Source organism: Balaenoptera physalus (genome assembly GCF_965194825.1).
Source record: "Balaenoptera physalus genome assembly, chromosome: 8".
In the NCBI taxonomy this organism is placed as follows: domain Eukaryota; kingdom Metazoa; phylum Chordata; class Mammalia; order Artiodactyla; family Balaenopteridae; genus Balaenoptera; species Balaenoptera physalus.
Genome location: NC_138887.1, coordinates 411525 through 436989, shown reverse-complemented (window position 1 = coordinate 436989; position 25465 = coordinate 411525). Strand labels below are relative to the sequence as shown.

Below are 25465 nucleotides of genomic sequence, written 5' to 3'. Positions count from 1 at the left end.
GCATAACATACTGTGGAGTCTTTAAAACCATATTTATAAAAACTATTTAAAACCAAAGGAAAAGTTTCCCCTAACAGAGCTAATCAAGATATAAAACTCATAAAGCTTCCCAAGCAACCCAGCAATGCCATGAAGAGGTGGCACCCCCAGAATACACATCCGACATCCAAGGTCGTATGATCTCTGGTGAGTGTGGCCTGGCAACTGCGAACCTAAAAGCAGATAAATTCCAAGGTGGACCTTCATCTGAACACCCAGCTCGAGGTGGTTTCAGATCACGACTCAACAACCACCAGCTGAGCCCTACGTGTGCCAGCACCGCAAACCCACCTGCTGCTGCGTGACCCCATGTGCCCTGAAATTAAGGCTGAGAGGGCAACAGAAAAGGCCCAGTCACGGGGAACTCCAGGGAGGTGGTGAAGTGGGGGATCCGGGAATCCCGGCTGGGGAAAAGGACTGGTTCTGAAATTAAAACTAGCAATTCCTGTGTGTGCCGGGGTGCCAGGCGGGGGACACTGGCCGTAGTGCAGACCTTCAGTTTCAGATGATGAAGTTCTGGAGGTCTCCTGCACAGCACTCTTGATTACAGTTAGTAACACCCCATGGTACACTTGAGATCGACTCAGAGATCATCATCACCCGAGAAAGGCAACTATGTGAAGTGATGGATGTTTTAATTAGCTTGGTTTTGGTAATCATTTCACAACGTGTGCATATATCAAATCATCACATTGTACACTTTAAATATATATAATTTTATTTGTCAGTAAAATAAAATAAAATGAACATTTAATGAAAAAAGAAAGAAAGGATACCTGGGTCAAGAATAGAGCTAAGCAATCCCACCTTCCCCTGTGGAAAGGCTGTCTATTCAGTTGGGGGCTTTCTAAATCCACATCACCTGCCTCCTCACACTGGCCTTATTGATTTTCAAATATTCCTTCCTAATAGGAAATCAGTAATACGAGTTCAGAAGGGAGGAAAGATAAAAATCAAAGAACCAGTGACAGGTCTATGCTTAGAGGACATCAAGTCCAATAACTTTAAAATCAGCTATTTTTTAATTATAAATAACATTTTTATTTGCAGTGACTGCAGAATTTCGACAACGGTAGAAAGTGAAATTGTTCTGATTCCCAAATTTTCGGTCTAGGTCTATCTTTTACGAACAGAAACAACCAATTCATTCTTGCATTGATATTTTAATTAAATCATTCCTCTGAACAGCATTTTAGCTCTGTGGTGGCTGCCGATGAATTTAACCAGTGCCAACAGTGAAATGTCACAATAACAGCTGTGAAGACACCCATACCCATGGCCGCTGCTCCGTTCTCCTGCAGAAATACCAGCGCCGAAATGGCCACATGCAGCACCATTTCAGAGACCCTGGAAAAGGTGAGGCTGACTGGCGGCCAGTCTAAATGTTCCAGAGCTGATAAGGAACTAGAGGCAAAGCAGAACCACAGCACCTTCAGCAAAACAGGTGGCATCCCCGTGACCGGCCCCGCCCCGCGCAGGACATGGCTGCAACTCACACGTCCGCACTCCCCACTCCCGGGGCTGTCAGTGCGACCCTGAGTCCCTGGACCAGGAACCAGACACGAGAGGTAAGTGCTCTCCTGTGTTCACCCGGGCAGCCGACGGGCTCAAAGTGCCGTCCCCTCAGAAAAGCCTGTGCGCAGCAGCCTGCCGGCTCCAAGTTCCCACTCTCAGCCTGACACTCGGGGCGGAGTGGGGCACCTGCTGGGGCGCCCCTCCCCCTCCCCCCACTGTCCTCCCCCCCGCACCGCCTGCCTCTGGCTGTGTCAAGGCTTCAGTCACTGGTTTTCACACTGCTTCACAGAACAAGGGAGCCCACATGTCTACAGTGTTAATTCTGTTTCCTAAGAATCAGTATCTTTTTTTTTTTAATTTATTTATTTTTGGCTGCATTGGGTCTTTGTTGCTGCGCACAGGCTTTCTCTAGTTGCGGCGAGCGGGGGCTACTCCTCGCTGCAGTGTGCGGGCCTCTCACTGCAGTGCCTTCTCCTGTTGCAGAGCACAGGCTCTAGGCACGTGGGCTTCAGTAGCCGTGGTTCACGTGGGCTCTAGAGCGCAGGCTCAGTAGTAGTGACGCACGGGCTTAGTTGCTCTGCGGCATGTGGGATCTTCCCGGACCAGGGCTCAAACCCGTGTCCCCTGCATTGGCAGGCGGATTCTCAACCACTGCGCCACCAGGGAAGCCCAGAATCAATATCTTATAACTAATTACAATGAAACTTGTAAATTAGAAAATCCATTCAATCCAAGTGGGAACATGTCTAGTTCTTTGCAACACCAGTAATGCATAAGTTGTGCTTCAAACAGGCTATTTTCCGGCACTTCTCACTGAGGAAGCACATCCCTGTGTAGGGAAGAGTCTCCCTAGATAACAGAATGCATCTGGAACCTGGTTCCACGTGCAAATACTTAAATCTCTATGAACGCGGACTTTCTTGATACTTGTGCCACCAACATAAAATGTAGAAATACAATTAATGCTGGAGCCTATGTGGTTCAACAACTACCACCAGTACCTTCTAATTTCAAAGGCTGTCTTGCTCTGATGGGGGCCCTCGGGCTCTCGTGTCTACTGCTGACAGCCCAGGGCTCGGGGCAAGAGGCCAAGGGAAGCACACCAGCCACATTCAAATATTCACGTTATAAATCAAACCAACACATGTCAGCTATGCCCCGCTGTCCCATGTTGGCACACACACCTTCATAACAAATTGCGAAGCCCTGTTCAACTTCAGAATGTTCTGATCCTCAGAATGTAACGCGCCAGGGGTGGGAGTCCTGGTCCCAAAGCCCACCCCTCCCCAGCCTGCCCCCCAGCTCTGTCTGCACCTCAAAGGCCTCGTGTACACGTGTGGACACTCGCCCTGCACATCTGAGCACCATCCACACTCCTGCCAGCAGCTGCCACTGGACACCCCAGGCCTTGGGTGCACACTCCAGTGGTGAGAGCTGCCCTCGGTGGGCTCTGGCCCCGGGGGCAGGGAGCTCCAGGGTGGGGGGTCTGTGGACACACGCCCTTGCCCCATGGGCTTCCTGAGCCGTGGCTGCTGCAGAGGCCAGAGTAGGGCCCCCTTTGGAGCAGGGAGCCCTCTTGCCCTGGCCTGGGGGTGGTGTTGGCCGCTCCCACTGATGGCAGATAAAACAAGTAACAGTTAAAAATCTGGAAAGAATATCAACTTTTACTAATAAAACACCCTATTCATACAACAGGTTTACACAAAAGAGTTCAACTGGAGAACAAAAAGACCATGTTATTAAAATGTGGGAAACCCACCATGGGAAGGGGTCATCTCAAAGGTCACCCCTGGGTAATATGGGGTCAGGTCCATCGAAGGAGACCAACGTGCTGCTCACTGAACTGCAGCAGAAAGAACTGAGTTAGCAATTCTGGGTAATATTTGGGGCCACTGCAGCAGCTTTTACTAAGAAACTAAAGTATCATGTTCATGTCACATCTCCAATAATGAAAAACTTAGAGACAACCAAAGACCAGTTATAAGTTATCAAGAAAACTACAGTCTATGATACCTTATTAAAATGGAGAGTTATAATGATAATGATCATCTGAAGACTATCAGGACATAGGAAACATTAATGATATAATGTTAATTTTTTAAAATCAGGGAGCACATGCCCTGAACATCACTGCCCTTACGTAAAATATTTATACAGGGAGATGAGGGGCAGGCGTGGAGATGCAGGAGTCCAGCCATTTTCAGGTGACATCATTCTGCATGGTTTTCTTGTATCAATCACTCAGAGAAATATTTTCCCATTAAAAAGTGAGGAGGAAAAACCAAATCACCTGTAATTAGTTATATTTCTCGTTTTCATTTACCTCAGAACCCAGTGGAGTACGTGTCCTCCCCCGAGGAGGCCGGCCGTCTTCAACATGGACATTGTTTGCATAGAGTCTTGGCAGTAAAAGTAGAAAATCCCAGACGGGGGGCTGCCAGTGAAGACTCTCCAGCTTGGCGATCACCTCCTCAGTCTTACTGAGATCCATCTGATAGAGCAAAACACCAGGTAGATGATGGGGAGGCAGGGCTGCAAAAGCTGTGAGAATGCAGAACCCCTGGAGTCCAGAGTTGTGCCTAGTAGGTCACGATTTTGAAAAGACTCGATTTTAAAATTACTCTGTTAGGTTGGTTTTTCAAATTTTGTGGAAGTTTGGACATGAGAAGAGAGGTAGAGGTCCGTTTTTGTAACAAGCTGAACCAATTTCTAAGATTTTGAGATAGATTTTGTAAATAAATGATAAACTGTTCATATCTGGACAAAACTGGAACAGCTACTGTTATTTGGGGTTTTTCTGTTATTGCAGCTGAACACAGTCATGACTGATATAACTGAGTACTTCCGTCTACACAAAAATCCCTCCTCCGTCCCCACCATGACACCAAAAATATGTCCAGACATTGTCAAATGCCCCTGGGAAAGCAAAACGTCCCCCCATCAATAATTAGTGCCTTAACTGAAGGCTGTGTTCCTAACGCTAGTCAAAGGTTTGTGCCAAACACAGGAATCTCCAACCTAATGAGATCAGGTGGACCGCATGCCTGTCTTCTAAAGCCACTCTCTCTGGGTCACCCACCAACACCCGGCCTCAATGCCCACCCTCTGCTTTTCTAAACCGAGAGCCTTACTTGAGAAAAGTAAAACTCGTCTTTCATCACTCATTCATCTCTTGAGTGATTCTGGTTGTCTCAAATACAGCTTCTACACAGTGTTACTAACAATCAAAGCATTAAAAAGACATGTTTGAAAAATAAATTAAAATCAATGTTTTGAACTTAACCATTGTGGACGAAAAAATGTTGCCTGTCATATCAGTAAACAAGGGGTGTTGCATGGAGAAAAGCAGGACACTGACCACAGGTAGCTGAGGCGCATATCCAAGGAATGATTTCAGCGAGTCCAGACTCTTGCATCTTCCCATACATAGAAAAGTGCTGAGTTTGTTCACTTAAGATGCTTGTTTTTTCTTTAATTTACAGTACTCTTTTGATGCTCTGACTACCTGGTTTTTGGTGCAAAAACTCCTATACATCCTGGCTCCCCCCTGACCTCTTCGGAGGAGTCCCTCAGAGCGATCAGAGATTTTGTGTCCCGGGCTTAAGTCCTCAGAAAATCCAACAAATAAAATAATAATAACAAATAAAATAGTAATTCTCAACCTTTAGGTCGTGCATTTTTTTTCAGTTGACACCACAATGTCTCTGAAGATTAAGTTTCAAACTTTTGTTAAAATACTCACTGTTAAAAAACTGGAGCCACAAGAAGAATCTACAATAAAGATGTCAGAGGTATTAGTTCAGTCGGCAACCAGAAAGCATGTGCCGAGCAGCTATTCTAGTTCCAAAATCAAATGGACGATCACAGAGTCTTGATTACACAAAACTGAAGAATAAATCTGAAGGAAACAGTCACTTTCGACTTCCAAAACACATTAAGTAAATTCCTGGAAAATGATTTAACTAGTAAACCAAATTTCAACAATTTGCCAAAAAGTATTTATTATCTTATCAATCTCTAATCCACAGGCATTGTGAGCATTCTGGACAGGATAGAGAGAGTGAAAGGAAAATAAAGAAAAACAATGAAAGAAAAAAGTTAAAGAGGGAGAGAAAAGTGAAAATATGATTTTTCAGATTATATTTGGAATCCGGTTGTGATAAAATAAGAAATGTATGTTGGTCTCTGCTCTCAGTTCCTAACACAGGCTCCTAAACTCTCATCATTTCCTGAGGGATGGGTGAGACAGGAGCATCTCTTTTTATACTAGTCCTTGTTTCCTACAGGAGAGCTTCTAAGGCTCTTGCAATCTACCAAGTGACAAGAGTGCCTTTGAACGTTAATGACATGCTTGGGGCTGGGGCCCCCAGATGGCTTCAGTTCTGAGACAGGTTGGGACCTGGGACCTTTGCTGCAGTGCTTGCACCTGCACCAACGTCTCCTGGAGCAACAGATACAAAGAAACTATAAGGGACTAAAAATAACTGCACGCCTGCACAGTTGGGGCAAATATGAACAAGATACAGAAAGGCCAAAACCAAGCTGCCGCTTCAGAGGTGTCAGGAGCAAAAGCAGGGTCCCGCACACAATCCCTGTGCAGGGCACCACCAAGGGGGTGGGAAGACCACCCAAGCATCCCTGCTGGCCCGACCCCAGCACCTGCCTCCACCCTCACCACATTTAAGTGACCAACTCACCACTCCCGCCCCCGCCAACGGGAGCGAGCAAGGGCATCGGTTACTTGCTCTCGCTCTCCCTGGTGCAGCAGAAGCCCCAGTAAAGCCTTGCCTGTGTTTCTCACCTGGCCCCTCGTCCATTCCTATTGACTGAAGAGTCCAAGAGCCCAGGTCAGTAACAATTAGAGTTGGAACTTTCATCTCCCACCCCCCAACCCCGACCTCCAGGGAGTGGAGAGGGGCTGGAGATGCAGTGTATCACCAGTGATCTAACCAGTCACGCCTACCTAATGGAACCTCCACAAAAACACGAAATGATGGCTTCAGAGAGCCTCTAGCTGGTGACCACATCCACACACCACGTCCAGAGGGACAGACGCCCCGAGCCCCAGGACCCTCCAGACCCTGCCCTGTAACTTGCTCATCTCGCTGTTCATCTGTAGCCTTTATGATAAACCGCTAATAGCAAGTAAAGTGTTTCCCTGAATTCTGTGAATCATTCTAACAAATCACAGGACCTAAGGAAGGGTTGTGAGAACCCCCGATTTACAGCCAAGCTGGACTGAAGTGTGGAGACCCCGGGCACCCACTCCTTGCTATTGGACTGCAGTGAGAGCAGCCTCGTGGGGCTGAGGCCTCAGCTACGGGGTCTGTTAGAACCGGATTAAGTCACAGGACACCCAGTTGGGGTCCACGAGAACTGGGAAGTCGCCTGGTTTGGAGAACCCACACATTTGGTGCCAGAAGTGCTGTGAGCAGAGGCGGTATCCTTTTACACATAAACCACGGGAAACGGCTCAGACAGCAGCAAACTGAAAATCAAGTGGGGTCTTCACCTCAAGACATTAGCTCCCCCTCTAACAGAACGCTGGAAACCTCGCTGGAAAAAATTTTATGAAAGTAGAATGACCCCATGACAGCACCTCATATAAGAAACCCATCCTTGGGTGTTTAAGCTACTCTGTTTTTTTGTTGTTGCATTTGGGTCCATTGTGGACAAAGCGGTCCACCCTGGACAAAGGCGCTTCTTCCTCTCTTAGGAATAACACATAATGTTTATTATCTCCTCTGAAGAGCTCTTTCTGTATTTTCTGTCAAATGCTTCATTCTATTTTCTTGTATATATTCCATGGGAAAAAAAAAATTATATATATATATATATATAAATTCAAGGTGGGTACTTAGGGTTGCCAATCTAGCAAATGAAAACATAAGATGCCCATTTACATTTTTACTTTAAGTATGTAATATTTGGGACATACTTACAGTAAAATGTTATCTGTTGTTTACCTGAAATTCACATTTAACTGAATGTCCTGTATTTTTTTGGGTGCTGTAGATGGGGTAGTGTTAAGAAAACAAAAAAAAAAAAGGAAAGGACAGGATCGCTGTGCCCCTGTTTATTGATGAAGTCTGTAGGTATTAACCTGGCTGTGTAAAGACAGGCAGTGAGCTGCCCCTCTGAAGGCCAGGCTTCTCCACTTGTCAACCCAGCTCGTCAAAACCTATATCCACTGAACTTTCTTTACTGGGGATTTACAAAGAAGAGTTGACCTAGACTGTAGACATTCTTCATCGTGAACAGAAATAATGCAGCCCAATAATCCAAAAGGTCTGTCATCAAAACAAGCTAATCATGAGGCCAGAATCACAGTGTTACCAACAAAGAAAGACCAACCAAGTCTACAGGGAGGAGGAAAGGAATCAGAAGTGTGTGCGTGTCTCTGTGCATGTGTGTGTGTCTGTGTGTGTCTCTGTGTCTGTCTGTGTATCTGTGTGCATATGTCTGTGTCTGTCTGTGTTTCTGTCTATGTGTGTGTTTGTATGTTTGTATCTGTGTCTGTGTGTGTATGTGTGTCTGTGTGTCTGTCTGTGTCTGTGTGTCTGTGTGTGTGTGTGTGTTTGTGTGTGTGACACCTGGGGACAGATTTTAAACACAGAGGAAGAGGGAGCGAGAAAGGACGTTAGCAACAGAAGAAAGAGAAGGAGAAGGACCAGTGGAAGGAGGGGCCCTGGACCCTCGGAGACGAGGGGGTAGGGCTGCAGCCCCTCTGAAGGTTGTGCCCCGGGGCTGTGAGGGAGGGAGCGGAAATGCAGCCCAGGCTCCCAACCCGCCCCAGGTGCTGGGTCTCGTCCCTGGAGGTGGGTGGCTTTTTCTAAGACCCACAGCGATGGCCGCTGGAGGGGGTATGAAACAGGAACAGGATTTTACAGACATCCTGGGTTGTCACAGCCTCACGGGGCCCCACCTAAGTCTGTAACCAGGGATGAGGTGGAGAGTTTCAGAGATTTACTCGCCTAGGGTCTTGGATCTTTCTACCCAAAGTTTTTGTAAGTTTCTCGCCTTGTCCATCATTTCATAAACTTCCTGGGCGAGGTCCTATACCTCCTTTAAGAAGACCAGATCGTCAACCTTCTTGTGAGCTCCAGCTGCAGTTGGGAGCCTAGAAGAACTTTAAAGAAATGGAGTAAATACCCGAGTAGAACTCTTCTACATGCACAAGTTTCCTCAGCGTTTAAGGTTCTTCACACCCAAGGCCAAAGTGTTCTCAACTAACCCTGTGCCCATGTACACTTCTGCCAACACCCCAACAGCCCACTTTACTGCATCTTCGTCCAGAATGGAATTTGTCATTTTAAAAAACTGTGGCCAATTTAAAATTAGAAAGTTGTCCTCAATTGCTTTATTATCTGTGAGGCTCAACCATTTTATATGTTTCCTAGTCACTTCATCTTTTTCACTTATTCAACACATATTATACCACTTCCCCTGAACAAGGTGCTGGGAGCCAACCCAGCAGTGAACAGGGGCCCTGCATGCGGAGGGGACGAGACGAGCCCCCAGTGACGCCTCGTTATTACAAATGCCGTTGGGTCGAGGCCCCAAGGACAGTCAACCGCGGTGAGATGGGGAGTGAGCAGGAAAGTCTGCAGTGGAGGGAGGGTGGGTCGCCCCCCGCCACGGCATGGGGAATACAGGGTGTCAGGCAGAGGGACCCTTGGGGGACGTCCAGGGAGGGTCGGGGGGCACCTCCCTGTGAGCGGTCAGTTGGGGGCAGAAGCCGGGGCGTTGCCAAGACCCGAGTTCGCGGTCATCTGGACACCAAGGACAGAAGTCAGGCTCGGTCACACAGGCTGGCAAGCAGGAGGGGGTGCCACCCATGCTGGCTGGTCAAGGCCGTGGCCCCGTTTTCTGCTGGGATGTTCCCTGTCTTCTCACGCTTGAAACGCAGCTTCCCTTTATCGAATTTGTAAGAAACATACTCTCCAGGTTTGGTTTGGTTTTGTTGCCTTTAATTTTATTTTAGCTTTGAGTAATTTGACTACTAGAAGACACTAGTAAATGCGAAATGTGTAAACAATAATGTCCATTCAGAGCAATGATCTAAAAGAGCAAGATGTAGGCACAAAGTAAATGTCCAGTTCTAGGAGAAGAGGTAAACGCATAACAGCACATGCTTGTGAAAGGATTTCCTTTTGTCTTTAAAAATGGGGCTCCTGGAAACAGACTCCTGCAGAGAGAGTCAGACTCGAGTGGGCTGATGGACCACTGAGGGAGCCTGTGAAGATACAGACTCTCAGCCTCACCTCCCACCCGCTGCCTGGAGCCTGTCCAGGACCCTGCATTTTAACCCGCGCCCCCTAGTGGTTCTAGTACAGGCGATCCTGCGCTCACCCCATGGTGTGGGGAAAGGCACGCTGTTAGAAAAGAAATGACAGGCCCTGGATGTAGTCCCCTGTGCTAAAACCAAGACTTAATACCTAACCAAACTGCAGTTACGGCTTTCCCCAGGAATATAACCCTGGGCGGTGTGAAATGTTCTGATCAGCACCAAAGAGGTAATCCCTTCCACCCTCCAAAGAAGGATAATTTGCCACATAGGCCCCTTCTGTCCCCGACACAGGTGGGTGACCTAAGCCTGAAATAATCTTCTTTGTTTCTGGCTTCCTTGTCTTGCCTTTAAAAGCCTCTCCCTTTCTGGAGCCCTTTGGAGCCCCTCTACCTACTAGATGGGAAGCTGCCCGATTGATGAATCATTCAATAAAGCCAACTCGACCTTTAAAATATACTCGGGTGAATTTTTATTTTAAAAACATTATGTAATTCTAATGGAATGTGATGATTAAATTGCTATGTTTTTTCTTAACTTTATACATATCATGTATGGGGGGAAAAGATTTCTTTTCTAGTAAACAAGAGAAAACGTTCTCATGACCTTGAAAATCAACACTATCTACCATGTCTACTTCTGATCTCAAATTCAGTGGGGACTTATCTTAATCAGAAAGAAAACACTGATTTAAAATAAAATAGGGAATCATTTCACAAGTTGCTGAAAGCCTGTTAAAGCAAGTCGGTGTCCAGTTACATTTAGCATATCCAAGAGGAAAAAAAGGGGGAAATTTTTCTTGATTAAAAGATTATAGAACCCATGAGATTTTTTTAAACTCCCAAACCCTTTATTTTACAAATTTCAACACACGGTGACCGAAGGAAGAGTTGTCAACAAGTAAATCCACCACCGAAGAAAAGCAAAGCTGCATCATCCTCCCCCCACCAGAGACTGTCACCACCTATAAGGAAGTAAAGGAGGGTCAACAAGGGTTTAGTGACAAATAAAATAAATTCAATGCCTCTCAGGTCAGTCCACTCAGAGATGAAGAGAAGAGGCCCAGAGAATCAACATGAATTTGCCAAAAGCAAGGGGCTGGATAGGGCAGAGCCAGGGCTAGGCCCTGATAGCCCAGCGCTGGTTACACTTGACGGAAATCTCACTGTTTAAAGTGTGGTCTTCACCATGAGTGGCTCAGAATTCCAAAAGCAGAAGGAATCAGTTATTATTTCTGTTGTGGCCTCGGATTAAAGGATAAAAATGACCCCTGGAGGCTGTGGACAGCACTCTCCTGCCTCACCCACACCTGATTTCCCCCCGGGAACCACAGAATCACCAGATCATAGAGATTGATGTAATTCAAGGGGAGTTTCCCTGTGATAACGACCTGGTTTTATGTTATTTTTCTAATTATTATTCCAAAATTACCTCAGTTTGTCCTTAAGAACAGTTATGAACTATTACTAACATGAGAAGTGTTTATAGCAGAAAACAATACATAGAAAATCCTGGATTAAGTGTGTGTGTGTGTGTGTGTGTGAGAGAGAGAGAGAGAATGAATTCTGCAGCCCCAGGGAAATCCCAGTGCTGTAATAGGATTTGGATGGAGACCAGTTTCCTCCTTCCTGAGTCCCTTTCTGTGGTCTTTTTATCAGGCGACATTGCTCCCTGCCTGGTATGGGAGGAGCTGTGAATGGAAGAGGGGGACAAAGAAGATCTGATGCAGGAAGACAAGAAAAGGTCTCCTACTGGTCTGGTGGCCCTCAGACCAGTAGGAGACCACCCTCTCAAAGGGCCAGGAACCATCCAGCAACCCCTGTGCGATTTCAGTGAAGGACTTGAGGACAGCAGAGGTGGGAGGAGTTGCTCAGGGCCCTCCCTCAGTCTGCAGATGAGGAAACTGAGGCCCAGTGAGGGTCCCCCGGAGCCAAAATGTTTCTCAAGCAATGTCTCCCTTGGAAAGTCATCTTTAAAACGGGATCATAACATGAGCCACCTAATAGGGTTGTCAGAGGGTCAGCAGACGGAATCTGTGTAAATTAGCACAGAGTCCAGCTCCCAGCTCTCTTTAAAGAAGAATAAAGGACAGTAATAATATAGCTGATTCTGGGACAGACACATTTTCAGCATAAGATCTGCAGGAATAAGCAAAGAAAGCTAAAGCAATATGATTATTGTTTCTATGATAAGCTGTGCTAATTTTTCTTATTGGTTTACAAATGAGACAAGTTCTTACAGAATTAGAATTATTTCTTAAGGCAACCAGATCCAAATGTAAAAATAATTCTCCTAAGAACGCTGTCTTGGTGCCCCACAGCTGCCTTGTGGCCAGTAAGGCCAGCCAGACCACACCTTCACTGCCCACCTATAACTCAGGGCAGGTGCTCGCAAGGATGTAAAGGCTTTTGAAACCTGTAATAGGTCTAGGGTTTAAAAGAGAGGCAAAGTTTGAGGAACTCCTATCTGAGGAAAGAAGAAAGCAAACAAGAAGTCTTTGGGACTTTCTTTAGATCTATTTTTTTAAAAATCCAAACTCCAGACCAGACACATTGGCTACACATGCTTAATGGGACTTCAGAGTCTCTGTCCCCAGCACCCTCTTGGTTTCCCCTGCTCAATTCTCACCAGGGATTTCCAAGCCAGTCCCCAAATTGAAGAGCTCCTGTGTTTGTTTTCAGGATAGGCTGGAGAAATAAGACCTGCAGTCTACTTACCAGTATTGTACCAATGTCCATTGCCTGTTTTTGTTGTTGTTGTTGTTTTTAATATTTTATTTATTTATTTATTTATTTATTTATTTATTTGGTTGTGCTGGGCCTTAGTTGCGGCTCGCAGGCTCCTTAGTTGCGGCATTCAAACTCTTAGTTGTGGCATGCATGTGGGATCTAGTTCCCTGACGAGGGGTCAAACCCAGGCCTCCTGCATTGGAAGCACAGAGTCTTAACCACTAGGCCACCAGGGAAGCCCCCATTGCCTGTTTTGATATTGTCCTATAGTTATATAAGATCTCACTATTTGAAGAAGCTGAACTTGATGTACTATTTAACAACTTCCTTTGAATCTATAATTATTTCAAAATGAAAGTTAAAAAATGAGCAAAGTCAAATAATAAATGACAAACTCCGGAAAGAATATTTACAACTCATGTCACAGATAAAGGGTTTAACTCCCTAATATGTAAAGAGTCTCTAGAAATCAAGAAGAAAAATAATAAATGAGAGAAAAATTGACAAAGGACATGAAAGATATTTCACAGGAAAGTAAGTATAAATTGTACACAGAGATATGAAAATAGGTTCAACATCCCCCATAATGAGAAAAATGCAATTAAAACTGCACTGAGATATCATTTCTCATCAAGAAATTAATGAGAAATCAGATTGGCAGAAATCTAAAACTTGGACAAGACCCTCTATTGACCATACTAGAGAAAGAGATAGCCTCGTATTTTGGAAGATAGAGTGCAATATATTACAATCCCCATATAGGAGCATTTGGAAAAGGCCATTAAGATAAAAAATGTATTTACCGCTTGACCTGCAGTTCTGCTTCTAGGAATGACTCCTACAGATACATGTACACTAGTATGAAATTGCATAAACCATTAGAAAAATACAACAAAAGGTATAGTTCATAAGTCAATAGTAGAGAAACATTAAAGAATAAGAAATATTCAATTTACATAAACAAAGGCAACAAAGAGGACAATAGGAGTACAAAAGAGACGGCAAAAGTAGAAAACAAGTGCAAAATGTAAATCCAATATATTAAAAATAACTGGTGTAAACACTAAAAGGCAAAGATTGTCAGACTGAATAATAAAGAAAGAACCAACTATATGCTGTTTAAATTTTAAATATAAAGAAACAGATAGCCAAAAAGTAAAAAAGATGGAAAAAGAGATATCATATAACTAATCAAAAGAAAGCTACAGTGCTTATGTAAATATCAACAGTAGACTTCAGAGAAATACAACCAGGGATAAAAAGATTATATATCACTTTATAATATATTATGTATTACGCATTATAATATAATATTTTATATAATGGATGTAATGTAATGTGTATATTGTATTTTACATGACACATTGCATATATAATGTGCCGTATGCATGATGTATAATAGAGCTAATTGGATAAAATTATATCATGATAAATGAGTCAATATAAAAAAGATTTAACAATCCTAATGTGTATGCACTTATACCAGAGCTCTGAAGTAAATGAAGCAAAAACCAGTAGAACTGAAAAGAAAAACAAAAAAATCCACAATTATGATTGGAGATTTCAAATCCTCCCTTGATTATTTATAGAACAAACAGAAAGTCAGTAAAGATACTGAAGACTTAAACAACATTCCACCCAACAACAGCAGAAGGCAAGTAGTCGCTTTAGGTAACATTAAATATTTATCAAAGGAGATCAGATGCTAGGGCCATAAAATGAGTCTCAACAAATTTAAAAAGACCTAAATCACATAGAATTCTCTGACCACAGTGGAATTAAGCATAAATTAGTAATAAAAAGATTTCAGGAAAATCTTCAAATATTTAGAAGCTAAACATCTGACCTACAAATATCCCATAAGTCAAAGAAGAAACCACAGTAGAAATCAGTTAATATTTTTAACTTAATGCAAACAAAAATACAGCAAATCAAAATTTGTGAGATGAAGTAAGGTAGTGCTCAGAAAGAATGATAAGGCTTTTAATCTTTATATTAGAAAAGGTCTAAAATCGATGATCTAAGTTTGAACATAAAGAAGGTAAATAAAGAATACATTAAATTGTAAATAAAAGAAAAAGCATCCAGATAAGAAAGGACAAAGTGAAACTGTATTTCCAGGTGATGTGATCATGTATGTAAAAAATTTTAAGAGATATATTTAAAAGCCACTAGAACTGATTGCCCATATTTAAAATTTTTTAAACAATACCAAAAAACACAAACTATTTAGGAATACATCTAACAAAATGTGTATAAAACTGAAAACTACAATAACATTCCTCAGAGACATTCAAGAAAACCTAAATAAATAGAGAGATATATTATGCTCATGGATTAGAAAACTCAGTGTTGCTAAGATATCAGTTCTCTCCCAACTAATCTACAGGTTAAATGTAATCGCCTGAAACAACTGGACATCCACATGGAAAAGAATGAAGCTGGACCCCTTCCTCACACCACACACAAAAGTCAACTCAAAATGGAGCATACACCAAAATATAGGAGCTACAAGTATAAAGCTCTTAGAGGAAAACATAGGAGTAAATCTTCATGATCATGAGTTAGCCAAAGCCTTTTAGATATGACACCAAAAGCACAAGCAACAAACGAAAAAATAGACAAGTGGGACATCAACAAAATACAAAACTTTGTGCTTCAAAGGATACAATTAAGGAAGTGGAAAGACAACCAACAAAACAGGAAAAAATACATGTGAATCATGTATCTGTTCAGGGACTTGTATCCAGAATATATATAGGGCTCTTACAACTCAGTAATAAAAAGACAGATAACCCAATTAAAAATGGGCAAAGAATTTGAACAGACATTTCTCCAAAGGAGATATACAAATGGTCAATAAGCACATGAAAAGACTATCAACATCATTAACTATTAGGAAAATGTAAATCAAAACCACAAGAGTTAACACTTCATATGGCACCACACACGTGAACAGCTATAATCTGAAGGAAAGAAGCATATGTACTGGTGAGCATACGGAGACACAGAACCCCCAACACTGATGGTGGGAGGGTAACATGGCGGAGCCTTTGGAAAACAGCCTGACAGTTCCTTAAAATATTAAGTATAGAATTACCATATGACCTCGCGTATACTCAAGAGAAAAAAACACATGCCCATACAAAAAACTGTCCAAGGGTAGCACATGCATAGCAGCATTATTCATAATAGCCAAAAAGTAGAAACGACTCATATGACCATCAACCTCTGAACAGATAAACAAAATAATATGGTATACAATGGGATGTTAATTGATCAGCAATAAAAAGAAGTGAAGTACTGACACCTGCTACAACACAGATGAACCCTTGAGACATTATGCTACATGAAAGAAGACAGTTACCAAAACCCAGAGTTGCATAATTCCACTTCTATAAATGTCCAGAACAGTCAGTTCTACAGAGACAGAAAGTCAGTTTGCAGATGCCTGAGCCAGGAGCAGGGGAGACAGTAGAAAGGGAGTGAGAGCTAATTCACACAGATTTCTTTTCGGAGTGATTCAACATTTTCTACAGTTGATTGTGGTGACAGTTGCACAACTCTGTAAATATTCTAAAAACTATTTAATTTTATGCTTCAAATGGGTCATTTTATGGTATGTGAGGTAAATCTCTATAAGGCTATTTTTTAATGTAATCCTCATCAAAATCCCAGCAGGCTTTTTTGTAGAAATAAATAAGCTGATTTTAAAATGTATATGGAAATTCAAAGAAGAGCTAAAATACTTTTGGGGAAAAAAAAGACAAAGCTGAAGGACTTATAGTACCTGATTTCAAGACATTTGCTCTAAAGCTATAGTTACATTATCGGCCTTAAGGACAGTCCTAAAGACCATTGAAATAAAAGAGGGCAAAACCAGATCTACATGGTATTATCACATCAGTTGGTTTTCAACAAAGGTGCCGACAGCGTTTAATGGGCATAGGATAGTCTTTTCAACAAATGGTATTAGAACAACTGGACAACCATATGTAAGATAAACCTCAACACTTACATCATATATAAAAATTAACTGAAAATGGATCATACACCCAAACAAAAGCTAAAACTACAAAACTTCTGAAAGAAACTGCAGTGGGCAATTGTAATGATCTTCAATTAGGCAAATATTTCATTGTTAGAGAAAAATACAAAAAGCACAAACCAGACATACAGATGGCCAAATGGCACGTGAAAAGATGCTCAGCATCACTAATTATTAGAGAAATGCAAATCAAAACTACAATGAGGTATCACCTCATACCTGTCAGAATGGCCATCATCAAAAAACCTACAAACAATAAATGCTGGAGAGCATGTGGAGAAAAGGAAACCCTCCTACACTGTTGGTGGGAATGTAAATTAGTGCAGCCACTATGGAGAACAGTATGGAAGTTCCCTAAAAAACTAAAAACAGAGCTACCATATGACCCAGCAATCCCACTCCTGGGCACATATGCGGAAAAGACAAAAACTCTAACTGGAAAAGATATATGCTCCCCAATGTTCATTGCAGCACTGTTTACAAGAGCCAAGACATGGAAGCAACCTAAATGTCCATCAACAGATGAATGGATGAAGAAGATGTGATACACATATACAATGAAATATTACTCACCCGTAGAAAAGAATGAAATAATGCCATTTGCAGCAACATGGATGGACCTAGAGATTATCATACTAGCAAAGTAAGTCAGAAAGAGAAAAATATCATATCACATCACTTATACGTGGAATCTAAAAAAAGGATACAAATGAACTTATTTACAAAACAGAAATAGACTCACAGACATAGAAAATAAACTTATGGTTACCAAAATGGGGGGAGAAGGATAAATTGGGAGTTTGGGATTAAAATATACACACTACTATATATAAAATAGATAGTCAACAAGGACCTACTAGAGTTCCCTCCACAGGCAACTAAACTCAATATCTTGTGATAACCTATAATGGAAGAGAATGTAAAAAAAGAATATACACATTTATATATATATATGTATAAATGAATCACTTTACTGTACACCTGAAACTAACACAACATTATAAATCAACTATATTTCAATTAAAAAAAGATTTTTTTAAGGCACAAACCAAAACAGAAAAAAGTGATAAACTGTATTTCATCAAAATGGAAAAACCTCTGCTCTTCAAAAGACAGGTCAGAAACTTGATGGAAATATTCACAATACATCTTTCTGATAAATGATTTACAATCAAAATATATAAAGAACTCTAAGAATTCAGTAAAACCAAAAATTAAAAATTAAAAAATTGCAAAAAGATTTGAACAAGCACTTTATACACAAAAAATTCAAATGGCCAATAAACATACGAAAAGACGCTCAACATCATTCATGATTAAGGAAATACAAATTAAAGCTATAATCATATCACACTTAACAAAAAATATGCATGGCTTTTATGCAAAAATATTGTAAAGCTATAAAGTAAATTAAAGGATGTGCCATGTCATTGGGTTTGACGTAACTCCAATCAAAATCCCAATAGAGTTTTTTCATTGACCTTGACAACAAGTTTGTAAAATTTATATGGGAGAACAGAGACTTCCCTATATACACTATTGAAACTACGTATAAAATAGATAACTAATGAGAACCTACTGTAGAGCACAGGGAACTCAGTGCTCTGTGGTGACCTAAATGGGAAGGAAATCCAAAAAAGACGGATTTATGTATACGTAGAGCTGATTCACTTTGCTGTACAGTAGAAACTAACACAACATTGTAAAGCAACTATACTCCAATTAAAAAAAAAAAAAAGACCTCGGCCTCAGACACCACTAGGCCCGGGAGGAACTTTGTTCTTGGCCATCAGCGTCCAAGGCTCTGGAACAGCCTGTGGTTCTCAGGACGAGGAAAGAGGCATCCCCAGGCTGTGGGATCACCTGGTGTCAGCAAGTGGAGGTGAGGATGCAGAGTGGATGGGGAGGACAAGGGCAGAGCTCTTTCCCGATGTGGAGACTCCAGTGTGACTGCTGCAGCCAGAGCAATAAGGATGGGTGATTGTTACCTCCCACCACGGAAGGGCTTCCTTACCATCTACTTTAACACTCACAACAGGAGAAGGAGGTGAGCGAGAAGCAGATGCAGAGACGGTAAGGAATTTGCACAGATGCACACAAGAAGTGACAGGGCAGGTAGAGTTTGGGTGCAAAGCCCCACTTTTCCGACTTCAACTACATTCAAATTTCCCACTCTGAGCAACGAAGAGATATAAGAAAGACCCAAAATGGAAACTCTGATCAGCCTCAATCGCTTCTAGTTTTCCCAGAAAAGCACTTTCTTCTCCACACATGCAAAAAGATCGCCAAGTATTTCAGGGTTATGATTTTAGACTACATCCAAATGATTTTCTTAATATCATACTTTTATATTACCTCTCTCAAAAAAATGTAAGCACTGTTGACAAATATTGTACCAGATGTGTCCAAAATTATCTAGAAACTTTTCATTCTCTTCTTGTAACTTACAGTTGAAAGATAAAGATCACATATTTTAACAGGCTTTACACTTAAGTATGTTAGATTGTGCAACACCAGAAAGGAGAGAGGAAGCAAAGCCAGATTATTCACATGAGAAAAACAAACTATCTGATGAATCAGTCACTTCCTTTCATTCCTAACTCCACCGAGAGAAGTTTCCAGAGCCTTCAGGGTGCTCTAAGTTAAAACCCCCTCTATTTTGACTCTTTTCACACAAAATACCTCCCACTCTTTCTCTTTTTGGTCTTTGGTGCAAACTGCTGCCACAGGCAAACACAAGTCTGGTTCAGCATCCAGAGTCACAACAGCTACTGTCACCTGGTCCAGGTGAGTGGCTAGATTGTATCTCAGCTGCAAACATGATGCTGGTCCAAAACAGCACAGCAGGAAAAACCCAGCGGGTAACTCAAACAAATACTTGTTTTTGGGCATTTGGCACCAAAATGAATAGCTGGCTAAGCAGTTAATTTTGAGGTCAGAGTTTTAACCTACAGAAAAAAAACTATGACAAGCAAATGGCATCTGCTAATCAGCGATCACTTTGTGATTCTTTTAACAGCAGTGGAAAGTCCTGCTACTGGAAATGAACCATTACTTGGGGTTGCTTTCATGTGAGTCTGAATTTAATAAAACTGATTTTCTAGTAACTCTAAATTCTGTGTTTTTTATGATCTCTGGGTCATGCCAAATTATGGAAGCTGTACTAAAAGCCTCATGCCTGTTCTATACAGCATCTTCCCATGAATTCTGAAGAGGATGCTTGTGTTTCTCTTACCAAAAATGCTGCTCTGTGGCCCATTCATAGCTTGTGTTCCTGCACCTTGACCCGGTGTTGCAAAGAAGGCCTTGGACAAAGGGGAAAACGCCCCGGCTGGGCAGATCCCGGGGTTGCAAATAACCTGGGTGTGGATACAAGGCAGAAATGAGTCCATATGACTGGTCCCAGAAATGGAATACCTAGTGAGTTCAGTCACATGTAATACCATGTTGTTATACTACTAAACCTGTTGTTTATTTAAAGGAGATCTGAGCAGTCCAACAGAAAAAATAAAAAAGGTAAGAAACCGTTTGCAACAACCCCTTTCCCCCAGGGTCTGCACACAGGCTTCAAGCCAGGATGGCTCTGCCTGGCCGCATCTTCCCGCCAGAGGAGTGTCAATATCTCTGTCAGGCACCCTCACCTACAGATGCTGTGAACAAGCCGTGGGCGGGAAGAATCAGAGCAGACACTTCCTCTCGTCTCATACAAAAAACGGAGGAATTCTTAGCTTGGGAAATTTTTCAAGTCTCACACACCTTGGATTCTTAATGTTTAAGTGTAGTTGCTAAAGATGATTTAATGCAAAGATGTTTAGAAAAACCGGATAGGGTCCAAGATCTTTCAGGACAAATGTTGGTACAATAAGCCACTTCCTGGAGAAAAGGGAACCCTCCTACACTGTTGGTGGGAATGTAAGTTGGTGCAGCAACTATGGAGAACAGTATGGAGCTTCCTTAAAAACTAAAAATAGAATTACTATATGACCCAGCAATCCCACTCCTGGGAATATATCTGGGCAAAATCATAATTCAAAAAGAGACATGCACCCTAATGTTCATAGCAGCACTATTCACAATATCCAAGACCTGGAAACAACCTAAACGTCCATCGACAGATGAATAGATAAAGAAGATGTAGTTCATATATACAATGGAATATTACTCAACCATAAAAAAGAATGAAATAACACCATTTGCAGCAACATGGATGGACCTAGAGATTGTCATACTAAGTGAAGTAAGTCAGATAGAGAAAGACAAATACTATATGATATCACTTATATGTGGAATCTAAAATATGACACAAATGAACTTAGTTACGAGCAGAAACAGACTCACAGACATAGAGAACAGACTTGTGGTTGCTGAGCATGTGGGGGGGATTGGGATAGATTGTGAGTTTGGGCTCAGCAGATGCAAACAATTACATATAGGATGGATAAACAACAAGGTCCTACTGTACAGCACAAGGAACCATATTCAATATCCTGGGATAAACCATAATGGAAAAGAACATGAAATAAAAGAATGTCTGTATGTGTATAACTGAGTCACTTTGCTGTACAGCAGAGATTGACACACATTGTAAATCAACTACACTTCAGTAAAAAAATTAAATTAAATTAAAATAAGCCACTTTCCTCCATAAAATGCTGGTCACATGTGCCCCCCACTCCCCCTTCACATCACCATATGGACGGAAGAGTCAGGGTGCTGACGAATGCAGACAGTTCAGCCAGCACTAACCCAGCATGCTGTAGCTCGTAAAACCCTGATGAAAGTCTTTCCCCTCCAGTCTGGTTTGGTCTGGGCGATAATCTCACTCTCTGGGACTTGGGAACCTGCTACGCCCAGCATTCAGCTCAGTGCTTTGCCCGTGACAGTCAGTAAATGTTCGATGAATGAAGGAAAGACAAATGAGTAGGCTTCTAAGCTGAAGGGGCAGGGGAGTTCTCAACTCAGGACCCGGCCCTGTCCTAGCACTGGAGACCACGAAGGGATGGGGTCACATTCCGGCTAGTAACTGTGATTTCTGTGCCCGTCTCCCTCAGGGACACAGCAGGAATGGTGGTCACCTCAACGGGGTGCACAGTAACATTGGCCACCCCAGGACAGCGGGCGTGCGAGGGACGGGCGTGGATGTTTACTGGTCATCTCCTCTGGGCCACACCCTGTGCCGGGCACAGGCTCAGGACCGGCTTTCCCACTGAGTCCTCGGTGCAGCCCTGAAGGCAGGTAAAATCGGCTGCCTTTATGGAAAAGAGACTCACAGGGCTAGACCCCTCACCTGGGCTCACACATCGGGGGTGGCAGATGGGGCTTCAAAGTGTGGTCCTCAGTGATTTGGAGTCAGGACCCCACTGAGACTGAGTCAAAGGTTTCTCTTCCCTGCATACACTCATCTGCGTCAGCCTCTAAAAATCATCTCCGATGTCCCCAAGGCCACTTCTTCGTCGGGACTGTACTCCTGACAGAAAGTAAGAGCTTGGGTAAATGCTTCAGGACGGGCATCATCCTTTAGCATAAGGAACATTCTAGGCTGCTGGTCCCACGTGCCCGGGCTGCCCTGTAACACACGGCGCTGTAGACTTGCTGCTCTGTTATCAATGATGAAATCACTCAAGATCTTCATCAGCCGCTGCTGACCGGGGTCTGGCTCTCAGTCCTTGACGGCACGTCGTCTACCTGTGACACCGACGTTCCCGCCTGCTGTCTTGCCCCCAGCAGCGGCCCTGCCTTACTTCTCCTGCACGTTGTTCCCTGAACTCGGGGCCCAGGCAAGGCCCTTCTGTTTGTTGTCTCTTTTCACTTTCATTTTCCCCTTTGCCTCCCCCCTTCCTGCCCAGCCCTTGACGCAAGCCAGCACCCAGTGCGCTTGCTACAGGTCCTCAAATATACATGCATGCAACCTTGTGAAAGGAGCTTTGTACCCTTGCATTTTTAAAGTATATAAATGACACGCTATTTTTTAAAAAAGACTTTTCCAAAATACCCCTGTCCACTTTCAGAATGCATATTTAGATCAAGACTGACAGTTGAGGACTTCCCTGGTGGTCCAGTGGTTAAGACTCCATGCTTCCATTGCAGGGAGTGTGGGTTAGATCCCTGGTCGGGGAACTATGATCCCACAAGGTGCCCGGTGCGACCAAAAAAAAAAAGACTGACAGTTGATATAACTAAGCAGAAATTATTTATTCAGGCCTTGCAGTTTCTCACTGCAAATTCCACAGCACTCCTCATGTCACTGCAGCCTGCCTTCCATGTCCCCGCCCACCGAGCCGCCCTGGGCGACGGGATGTGTCAGCCGTTCCCCCGCCCATGAGGCAACAACACCTGGGACTGCTCACCGTGGCCACCCGGAGTGCCCCCCACGCGGCTGCGCGGCCTCCTCCTGTCCCTCCACCTCTGCTCCTCGCTGTCCCTCTGGCCTGCCCCCCGTGTGCTCCTCATGAGGCCTGGCGCCAGGAGCTTCTCCGCTTCGGGGGTGCTTCCGGCCACACGGAGCACAGCCCCCGAGCCCCTCCTGTGCCTCCTCAGTTCAGAAGGGTGCCCCTCCGCCCAGGTGCCCCAGCGGGAGGCGCCCTCTCCTCACAACACTCAGCCCACTGTGGTCCCCCCTTCACCTCTAAGGAACCTGTCCTCTTCCTCCCGCTCAGGCCAGGCCTGGTGACGCAGTGCGCCATGACTCACCTTGTGTTCCCCGGTGTCCAGCCCCCCATCTCAAATGCACCTCTGCCTGCACCTAGCGCACTGCCCCACGTACTCTTCCCAGGAGGACCTTCCTGAAACCGTTCGGTGGCTGCTCGGTGCCCTTTGGGAAGTCACCATCCTCAACATCCTTCAAAGCCTTTATTGATCTGAACCTGCTTGTTCCTCCAGCCACATCTCTGCTTCTTAGTCATAAGGCACTCCTTTTAGTTCCAATCTTCCCCATGCTGTCTGCCCTGCCCAGATCTTTCCTCCCTTGAACTCTTTTATCTGAAAAAGTTTCAAATTTGCTAACTCCTCAGAAGCCTTTCCCTAGAATGGAGTGGCCACCTCTCCTCTGTGCTCACATGCACCCTCTACAGAGTCCCATCATGCCATTGTCCCACTGATCATAATAGTCTGGCCCTACCGTAAGTCCTGGAAGCGCAGGGAAAATACCTTGTCCACAACTTCATCCTCAGCAAGGCCTGGGACACGAAGGCACTCAAAACATTATTTGCCAAATGAATAAATACATTAATTCACAATTGTGAATGGTGACATACTATTTTAGATAAAAGCCATCCCTTAGTAATTTTTATTCATGTAACATTTTTAGAATTAACCACATTATCCATATTTCAAGTGGGCATAAGTCTGATAGAAACAAAATAGGCAATCATTTCTCAAGGATTGATGATGTTGAGGTTTCAAACCAGATAAACAAAATGGTCTTGCTGATAAAGCTCCTGGAGCAGAGGAAGTTATTAATAATGGTTTCTCAATGCGTCACTACCATCATTGTTATCACCATCATCACCACCATCACCATCATTACTATCATTGTCATCATTATCATCACCATCATCATCAGCATCATCATCCCATCATCACCATCACCATCATCATCATCATCCCATCACCATCACCACCATCATCACCACCACCACCATCATCATCATCATCACCACCATCATCACTATTATTGTCATCACCATCATCTCCATCATCTTCATCACTATCATCACCACCATCATCATCACCATCACAGTCCTCACCATCATCACCATCCTATCATCACCATCATCATCACTATCATTGTCATCACCATCATCACCATTGTCATCATCATCACAATCCTCACAATCCTCACCATCCTCACCATCATCACCACCATCACCACCATCATCACCATCATTGCCATCCTCAATATCCCATCACCATCACCACTATCATGTTGAAAAACTGAAATGCATCTGCCCCCTTTTACCTCTTCCTCTATTCTTTCTATATTTATGATGACTTATATACCTATTCCCAAATTAAGGCAGTTTAGTTCAAGGAATAAATCTATCTGCTAGATAGAGCAAACATGTGTGAATATCATTCTTAAGAGAAAAAAATCTAAATTGATGTTTACTGGCACATATCCCAGAAACAGAGATTATGATATTACAACAGAACTCTATCCATTCATTTCACTCAGGATTCAGAATTTATAAAGGACAACAACAAAAAAAGAATGCTGCATTTTCTTCTTCAGATGTTTGTAATTCAAAAAGTGTAACAGAAGTGAAACTCACAATTGTCTCTATGTCTGGGAGGTTCTTGAAAACGAAGTCCTATCAGAATCATGAACAGAATACACGGCCAGAAGAATTCAGCCAGGGAGAGGACCTGGAAATTTGTCCAAAAAAATTAGTGTTTGAATGAATCGAAAAGCATTACAATATCTCCATCTCTTGAAGGAGGGTTTACAGGCCAGACCAGGCTTCCTTTAAAGGAGGTCACTGTCATCCCTACTGTGTGTCCCTGAGAACAATCATTTGAGACGAGGCCCCACAGAGACAGCCCCAGTTCCCTTGTCACTGTATCCAGATCCACGACTGTCAGCTCCCGGTCCTTCTCCCACCAGACCTGGCTTCTGCTCCTTCCCTGTTTCTCCACATATTTATTTATTGCAGACTTTTAAAGACATTAAACAAACAACTTCGTCCATATTTCTCACACTCCAACAAATTCACTAGTTGATTTTTCTTATTTTTTTAACATTCCTTACTTTTCCATCCAAGTAGTTGTTTTCCCAGAGTTGGTGGTGGCAGCCACTTACCTTCATTTTATGAATATTTTCTAATGATGCCACACAAGGTTCATAACCAT

General features: G+C 43.1%; 1 protein-coding gene across 1 annotated transcript in view; it reads right to left on the bottom strand.

Annotated features, from left to right (window-relative positions):
- ABCA13 (ATP binding cassette subfamily A member 13) overlaps nt 1-25465 on the bottom strand; it is a gene marked incomplete at its 5' end in the record, with an annotated part of 329842 nt that overhangs the window by 283718 nt on the left and 20659 nt on the right. The window contains 6 exon segments of the mRNA XM_082473913.1: nt 1313-1443; nt 3858-4133; nt 8525-8610; nt 8614-8683; nt 19854-19977; nt 24889-24982. Of these exon segments, the coding sequence (XP_082330039.1) occupies nt 1313-1443; nt 3858-4133; nt 8525-8610; nt 8614-8683; nt 19854-19977; nt 24889-24982 (781 nt within the window).